Raw genomic sequence first — 9,075 nt, forward strand, 5'->3', positions numbered from 1 at the left:
GGATAAAGCACTTCATAGGTAAGAGAGCATGTGTGCGTATTGTCTAATCATCGGGACTCCTTTTGATTGTGCTAATGTTTGGTTTTATACCACGCAGGTTAGACAGGAGAAGGCAACGGAAGATAAAGGACTGCGCCAAGCATCATTCTGCGTATGTTACCCGCTTCCAGCTTTGTGTGGAGCAAGCTCGTAGCACTGCACGCGCCCCGCTTTGTGAGCACAACTCACTTGCTTTTGATAACTACGTACGATGGTTTATTGGAACTACTCGAGTTGAGATATGCCCGCCGGCATATAATGAGGATATTCTTGAAGAACCCGTAAACTTTGAGGATCTAGCAAAGGGGAAGTACAACAGAGATGTCAGGCTAGGGCAAGGAGTGCCTGCTGTTCCGGTGATTAACTATGTGGTAAAGTGTTCCCCTCTTTACTTTCCTGTTGACCGTATTACACATGTTTGAATGGCTAACGCATTCATTTTTTCTCATCCGCAGCGCACCGAGATCAAGAAAGCAGCTGATGAGAGCCAGTCTATTCTGGAGAAGACACCGGTTGGAACTGGCAATGCTGATGGTTCACTACGAGCATTCCTCAAGGTACATATCGCATTCACTATGAGAGCCAGTCTATGTTGCGAAGTTTGATATCTTACACACTTGTTCATGTTACAGCGTCAGGCCAAGAAGTTAAGGCGGTTATCGAACCTTCTCGGTTGCCGTGATCTTGAATATGATGAACCATTTGCCTCTAGGTCTGGTACACCATCAGACCCCGCACCTCACCATGAGGGGGACGATGTGAGTTCCTCATATGCTTATGTGGATGATGAGGGTGGGATCACCCAAGAGGTATGACTAATCATTTAGATGTGATTCTCACTTGATTACGACATCGGCCTTCACCATATTGTTTCGTTGTGTGATAGGGCGATGAGCTTGATGATGACATGACTTTGGCGGACGCTCAAGCTCTGTCCGCATATGTGTTCAAGCCTAGGCAGCCCAGACGCCGGTACACGCCCAACGACTATGACAACAGAGGCAACCCAAAGGTGGTCGTAGGGACCTCGCGGATGGCTAGATTGGATGATGAGGCGGAGGAGGAGGCGGAGGCGGAGCCGCAGGCGGAGGAGGAAGTGCACGAAGAGGAGCCTCGTGCTCCTAAAAAGAAGAAGATTACCTGCAGGCGTGGCACCAGGAACACGCGTGGAAGGCATTAGTGCTTTGTGTTAGGTTGATGAACTTGTGAGGTTATGTTATATGATGAACTTGTGAACTTGTGAGGTTGATTAACTTGTGAGGTTATGTTATGGTATTTGTGTTTGCAAACTTGAAGCAAACTTGAATTGTCTTAAATGATGTGATGTTCAAGTTATTAGTTCTCTTTGCTTAGCATGTCCAGTTTATAGTACTTTTATTGATGTTTTAGTTATTTGAGTGCTACTACACCCCACCCAAAATGATGGGATGGGAGGAGATTACCTTAAGGGAGGGGTTGGCTTCGAAATCCACGGTCAAATACTCCGGATTTGCAAGATTTGAGAAGGATTTGAGAGGGGGGGAGAGGGGAAGAGAGGAGGGCCGCAAGCCTTAGGGTTTGGGTGGGGTGAGGGTGTGTGGGGTGGGGGTGGGAGGGGAGAGAGGGTGGGGCCAGCCCAAGTGGAACACAGACTGTGCAGCGCCCACGAGCTAGGCGCTGCACATTACATGTGTGGCGCCTAAGACTTAGGCGCTGCACAGGTGCGTGTGGGGCCGCAGCTGGACCAGGGCTGCCACGCTGGCAGGAAGTGTGGCGCCTAAGTGATGGGCGCTGCACAGTAGGGTGCGACGCCCAGCTGTCGGGCGCCACACGAAAGGGTCAGCAGAGTGAAATTTTTTTGAAAGCAGGTCAGTTTGTGAATTGATTTCTGCCTCAGGTCAAATATGTGATTTCTACCACCAACATGTGCTGGTAGTAGGCGCAGTTTTGAACAGTGGCATCTCAAGAGCAATTGAATTCCTGCTGCCACGCCACGAAAAAAGGCAGCGGTACCACTGACTTGACACTGCAACGAACAGCATTTGTTGTCATCTGGAGGAATCTTTGGAGAGTGGCGACTTCTCATTCGAGAGGGCTACCATGCCGTCCATGATTAGAAAACGAAAATTAGTTTTCTTGTTATCTATAGATGTGTTCAGCCACACTGTGCATGCACATACGGCACAGAGAAAGTGCCATTTCTCTCTCTCAAAAAAAGAAAGTGCCATTCGCATTGCCTCGTACGTACAACCACGGCGCGTCGTCACCATCAACAAACCTTCATCGTCCTCTGCTGCCAAGGCAATCAATCCGGCCATGCTCTCCCCCCTCACGCCACATTGAATTCAAGCTTTTAAACCCGGCACTCGGTGGTCCAAAAGGCTAACCACGTGGTAACATAGTTATCAGAGCGGCGAAGCGTTGGCGGTTGCTCTCGGCTCAAGTGCTTAAAACGTTCCATGCCGGCCAGATCACGCGGAACCAATGCGCAACAGCAGGCTACAGCGAACGCAGCACAAGTTTCAGGCGGAATCGTGAATAGCGACGATGTTCCCAGAGGTTTGTTCTTAGGTGGTTTACATAAAAAGCACGACGAAATCTTACTTGTGACGGTGAAAGTCTCCCGTCGACGAACATCTCATCTAGATCACCTGCTGCGGGAATGGCAATGCAGAAAGGCCATCTACTACCGATTTGCTGGCCTTTCTATGCGCATAACACAGCTTCAGTTCAGCAACCATCATAACTAGTGAAGCCACACTCTCATGGGTAGGACTACTAATTATCCCAGGCTCCTGTACAAAGATGCGTGTGTCCCTTCAGCTGTCACATCTCCAGCGCCTGCCAAGGGTTATAGATTGTCAATGAAAAACTGAATTTGCACAAACACATGTGATTGACTGATAGCAAAGAAACGGATGGTGATAGTAATAACGGGATGTAAAGATGAGACAAACATGGGTAAGTAGCTATCCAGCTATGCTAGCAGCTATCAGTAAATCATCATCACAAGTGCTAATTTCATTATCAGCTGTCAACTTAGATGCTGATAAAACGGATAGGCGGTAGAGGTTATTACCGGGGAAGCCTGCATCCACCTTCCCCCCACCCAATCGCAGTGACGCCTCAGCTGCTCGAGCTCAAAGTCATTCTGCTCCTTGTAAGCCTTGAAGTAAACCTTGTACTTCTGGTCGTCGAGGACCTCAGATATCACGCCGACCCACCACCCATCATTGGTATAGGCGTCAATCTCGTCAAGGAGCTTCAAACCGTTGGTGACAGGGATAGCAGGAGGGGAGGGCCTGATGTGCTCCTCCCCTATGGTTTCTTTCAGAGGCGTGATCTCGTCATCATCCTTCAGCGCATCGTACTCCACGAGGAACTTGTGTCCCACGGATTTGACGACGGTCCCCTGGAACCACGCTCCGTGGAAACCTTCCTCGTCGCTGCTCACCTCAACCCTGTCGCCTCCTGTGAATTTTGTTCCCGACAGATTCTGAAAGATGGCCAAAGGCCGTAGAAAGGCGACACTTGTTAGAAACGTTGGCAGTTTAAATTGCTTTAAACATAAAGTACAGAGGAATAAGTAATCATCGTCATTGATGTGAGTTTGCGTCTCATTTTACAATTTCAGAACTCAACAGACAAGAAAGATTTATTCTAGTTTCACCAAACTTAGGACCTGCCCAAGGATTCTTTTGATAAATTTGATCTACTGGATGAGAGAGCACTGATAGTACCAGAATAGGCAAACAGTTTGATTGTGCAAGTGATTATCTGACTGATGTAATTGTCATGGATGTGGCTCATAACATATTTGGTTTTTTTGGCGATTAGTACTATATCCACTAGGCAACATAAACAGAGACAGTATAAGATGCTACATTTGTTCATCCTTAGTACCCAAGTACAGACAACAATATGATGCCTCTTTAGCAGTGTCAAGTAATGGAGCTAATTCTTCCTCAAAAACAGAAGAAGTTTCATTCTCTCTTATCTGTGTATCCGCAAGAGGGTGGTGAAGTGGTAGGTACTTTAGCTAAAAGAGGCCAGAGATGAATGTTTCATCCCTTTGATCGAGAAAAGACAATAAAAAGAGGATGCAACAGGGTGAATTGCATATTGTGTCACTGGAACAGATATCACGGCAGCACGACTAATAACTAACAATTTATCCAGGTTAACAATTCTGAGAAGAAGAAAATATATCTAATATCTCGAGTTGTTAACAATGTCACAGTTCCTGCATGCAAATTTCATAGTTAAAAGCCTAAAAGGGAACTGCGCAATTGACCATGCTATGGTTAGAAAATGCTAGAACAGGAGCATCACGAATCACCACAAAATTCTTAAGCACCAATAGAGCAAATATTGGTATCAACCACAGCTCATGTGTCAATAGAAATTGAAAAGTTCTCCGAAAACAGGAATTGAAACCCACAGAAATAACGATTAGGAATCATGCTGTTGGACCACAGGAAAAACACAGAAATTTTCTCTAGATACTAACTAGTCATGAATGTATGCCAATAGTTGCCATGCACACAAAGGAAACAATACAAGAGATATGATCTCATGCTAAAAGTCCTATGGAATTAGGGGCATAGGAAAGCGATCCATAAGAATTTGGTTGCATATTCCTATGATCCCAGCACCCTGTAGAAAAAATCCTATGGATTGAAATCATCCAATCCAAAGAGGCAAATAGGCTTGATTGACAAGTAAAAGTAGGTTTCGCTACAACGAAAGCAGCCTTAAGAATCCTCACCTTTTCACACCATACAAATTGATTATAGCACTAAGAACATAAACACATAAAAACAGTGCAGGAAGCATCCACACAAAGTGCAAACATTTCAAAGAAATGTAACCCGAAAGATTCTGTACACACCTGTGCAACTTGCTTCCATTGGTCATCAGTCCAGTCATATCGAAGCCTCAGTGTGTTCTGGTGTAACTGAACCTTCTTTCCTGAAGTTGCTAACTTAAATGTATATGTTAACTTGGGATGGATCTCAGTGATCTTCCCTGGCCACCAGCCATCATCTTGGAAGCCCTCAACATCATCATTGACGCAGAAACTAATAACTGATGCACGTGGCGGGCAAGGTCTGATGTGCTTGATGTTGATAATCTCATTGCACAGTTCACTACCCTTCCCGAAAGGGTACTCCACCAAGAGGTTATTTTTCCAGATAGGCTTTGCAACAATTGCAGGGAACCAAGCGACAACAGAATCAGCTTCCAACCTGGCAACTTCTATATGTGTTCCTTTAGCATACGGCGTTCTCTTGGATGTCTCCTGGTAGGCAAAGAGTAGTTATTCAGCAACCAATAATTAAAAGAAGGTGATAAAAATACGCAAGTAAAGAAAACCTTGAAAAATAAGCGACACTAATGTAAAACTACCATGACCAACACAATTGAGGGCATAATATAGATGTTGATATCTACTCCCTCCATTTCTAAATATAAGCCCTTTTAGAGATTTCAATACGGACTACACAGGGAGCAAAATGAGTGAATCTACACTCTAAAATATGTCTATATACCTCCGTATATAGTCTTTGTTGAAATCTCTAAAAGGGCTTATATTTAGAAACGGAGGGAGTATAATCTAGAGCAATCAGAAAAGGAATACAAATCATCCCATATGTTTAATTCTAGCCGGTGATTATATGTGCTTAAGACACAGCTAGAAGTAAAGCATAAAATACCAATATGTAATATATAGGAGAAGTCAGGAATCCCTCTAAAACAATAAATTTCAGTATAAAGCATTTGGAAGATCATCAACAATTCAGGAACGTAGTTCCATAACAATCTTGTCATGTCAACTTGCACTGAGGCTCAGGAACTGTAATAAAAGAAACATGCCAGGAGAAGTAACAGCAGCATTATCGACCATCAATTCATTGCAGATGTACACCGAGTGACCAACTAGGCTCACTTTGTTTCAGTGTGATTCATATGAATCCAATCAAACAAATTCAACAGATCCAACTAGCAGAACACAAGCCCTCCGGCAGCCCAAAGGAAAATTTATTGAATAAATCTGATGAACTGAAATCTTCTAGACAGACATTCAGCAACAATCCATCAATACTGCACTTAACAAAAGCGCAGAAGCAACGACACTAATCTCGAATGTCCAATGTTAATGCATAAAACTCCAGCGCATTGCAATTTTGCAGGATCATCCTGTAAATCATAACCCTAACCAGACTACGAGAGAACAAAATGGGATTCCCCACAGAAACCCTAACCACGAAATCGCATGGAGATGAATGCGTTACTGCATTCAACAACAACGCCTAGGTAACAGCAATCCGACGAACATTGCAAGATGTTCTTCTGCTAACCCTAGCTATGGAACAAAGGGAGCTCCCCCAGTTTGAATGGGGATGCAACGGCACAAAAAGACGACTCTTTTGCAAGATGTGTTGGAACTCGTACCATGTCCTCGGGGGAGCGCCACTCGCCGGCGACCCACTCGAGGTGGGGCCGGACATCGGCCGCGTCGAACTCGGCCTCCTCCCTCGTCGCCGGGAAGCGAACCGCGACCTTCCCGTCCGCCCGCCCCCCGCCGAGGAGGGCGACGCCGAGCCACCACGCGCCGTCTCGGAGCGCGTCCACGGGGGCGTGCTCGGCGTGGGGCGCCGGCGACGGTGGCGGAGGGCGCGGGCGGACCTGCGACGCCGGCACGGTCTCCGGGAGGGCGCGGCCGGAGGCCCCCGAGATGGCTAGGGCGTCGTACTCGACCGCGTAGCTGCGGAGGTCGGGGTCGAAGCGCGCGACGACGGCGGGGAGGTGGGCCCCGCGGTAGGCTCCCTCGTCCGGGAGCACCTCCACAGCCTCGCCCAGGGGGAAGACCTCCGTGGGCTCCGCCGGATGCGGATCCCGCGCCGGCGCCGGCGCCGGCTGGCGGCGGAGTCGCGGCGACCGCATTGGGGTTTCGGTGGTGGCGGAGTCGCTGGGTGGGTAGTGTGGACTGGGCAGTGGGGGGAGCAGAGCACAGTAGGCGGCGGGCAGAACAGAACGAGGAAAGGTAGTAGGGCGTATGGGTGGGTATTGATTATTGAAGCTCCTGAGCCGAGGAGAAGAGAGTTGAGGTCCGTCCGATCGTGATGGACGGTCAAGATGGCGAGCATGCATTTCAGGTACTTTGACCATTTTCCCTCGTTTTTGTTGTAGGAACAATTGAGAATTTGACTCAAGTTTATACACACTTTGATCATTTGCCCCCTCCTTACAGAATGGGCCCACACAAAATGTTCATAAAACCTATAAACCTGACCTAGCTCGCACCCAGCTCGAACACAAGGGTGAGGTGATCGAGCTCCAACGCGAAAAAGTAAAAGATGTATATCGGCACTACTCCGAGTGTTAAGAAAGTCGTGCTATGAGAGGTACTAGATCAGGAACGCGTCTTGGCGCGGGGTGCCGGTCCCAACGACGTGGTCAAGAAGGTAATCATCGGTTAGTAGAAAGCATGGTTTAAGTTAGTAGGAAGTGCGGCTTGCCACATGCCTGCCTGGTGAATCATATCCAATCCAGTAACAAAGTCATGAAGATCAGTACATTCCATTGATGCATTTCATATAATATTTAGCATATATAATGCACCAAAAGTTTCAAGGTTTAGAATAACACAAAATAATAAGTTCGTTTGCAACCTTCTGAGAACTACATGAAATTACAAAAGACGCCTTGGCACTGACATTTACTTACAGATGATACAAATTTCACAATTTCTTAAATAATTGGAATCAACAAAACAAAAGTTTACAGAAAAAGATTGACACAGAATCCCACACAACGATCGACAATAATGAACTGATCGTTGGCATTGTCCATCGTGTAAGAACATGCGGTGCCCCCATGTTTGATTTTGATAATTGATGACAATCTCTATGGACTAATGGTTGCCTTGAGTTATATTTGAAGGTTTTGTCCATAGGCTTTTCTTGGAGTACATGTGTTGGTTTTAAGGAGAGTTTGTGTTGACCAAGGTGCTATTCAAGGAATTACCTAAAGGTTGGTCTTGTGAGAGGTTGATCAAGACTAAGTCAAAGAGTGAATCAAGTTGATCAACCCACAAAGCGTAGAAGATGTACCGAGAGGGATCAAGGGATCCCATGGTTGCGGTGTGCAAATTCAAGTGAAGCATCACAAAGAGATCAAATGCTTGAAGCTTGCCATCCATTATGGTGACAATGGACTTGTGAAGATGTGCGGAAGAGTGACTCACCCATAGTGGAGTATGGGGGAGCAATCAACTAGTCTTCATCGAGCCAACGCAATCAAGAAAGGTGGTCCAACTTGAGGGAGTCAAGATCGTCATCATCTAGCTCAAGTGGACCATGTGCAAGGCAAAGGTTTGCCCTTGATAGGTTTTCTATTTTACCGGTCTCATGATGGTAGTTGGGAGAACATGTTATAGGATCGATTGTCGTACTATCAAGGAGGGCTCTCGATGAGTAGCTTGACTGTATCATTCGTAGAGAGCTCAAACCATTGCATCCTTGCATCATATTTCTTGGTTCTTGTTTGGTTCTCTTTGTGAGTCTTAGAGCTTATGGTCATCTTGATGACAAGCTCGAGTTCATCGAAAACGGACTTCACTCGCATCTTCTATGATGTTTTCGATGTTGGAGGTTATGCTCGTTCTTCTCTGTTGGAGGTTTCACTCCTCCATTTGGTAGGCATACCTCCCCTGCCTCTTCTTACTAACCAGTCGTTGTTTTGATGCTCCTCGTCGTCTTGTTTCCAACAAGCTTGAGTTTGCTCAATTCGGAGCTCATATGCAGAAGTTGTGGTAGTTTAGGCTCTTTTGCATCCTCTGTTTTCTCTGTTGTGTTCTTGAAAGCCTCAAGCGGTAGTACTGCTCTCTAGAGCGGTAGTACCGCTTGTAAGCAGTAGTACCGTGGCACTGTGCCGCGCGTAGTACCGCTTCTTCTGGGGATGCGCCTTTTTCGTGTCGAGTTTCGCGGTAGTAGAGCGGTAGTACCTCTTATAAGCGGTAGGCGGTACTACCTCTCCACCCGAGCGGTAGTA

General features: G+C 46.5%; 1 protein-coding gene across 1 annotated transcript; it reads right to left on the minus strand.

Annotated features, from left to right (window-relative positions):
* Positions 1–2,518: 2,518 nt before the first annotated feature.
* Positions 2,519–7,055, minus strand: LOC119363674 (protein AGENET DOMAIN (AGD)-CONTAINING P1-like). Its single transcript, XM_037629041.1, has 4 exons — positions 6,475–7,055; positions 4,910–5,320; positions 3,098–3,514; positions 2,519–2,859 (listed from the first exon to the last, which is right to left on the minus strand). The coding sequence occupies exons 1-4, from the start codon at positions 6,964–6,966 to the stop codon at positions 2,845–2,847; spliced, it is 1,335 nt and encodes a 444-aa protein (XP_037484938.1). The 5' UTR covers positions 6,967–7,055; the 3' UTR covers positions 2,519–2,844.
* Positions 7,056–9,075: the final 2,020 nt, after the last annotated feature.

Source organism: Triticum dicoccoides, chromosome 1A, assembly GCF_002162155.2.
Source record: "Triticum dicoccoides isolate Atlit2015 ecotype Zavitan chromosome 1A, WEW_v2.0, whole genome shotgun sequence".
Lineage (NCBI taxonomy): Eukaryota > Viridiplantae > Streptophyta > Magnoliopsida > Poales > Poaceae > Triticum > Triticum dicoccoides.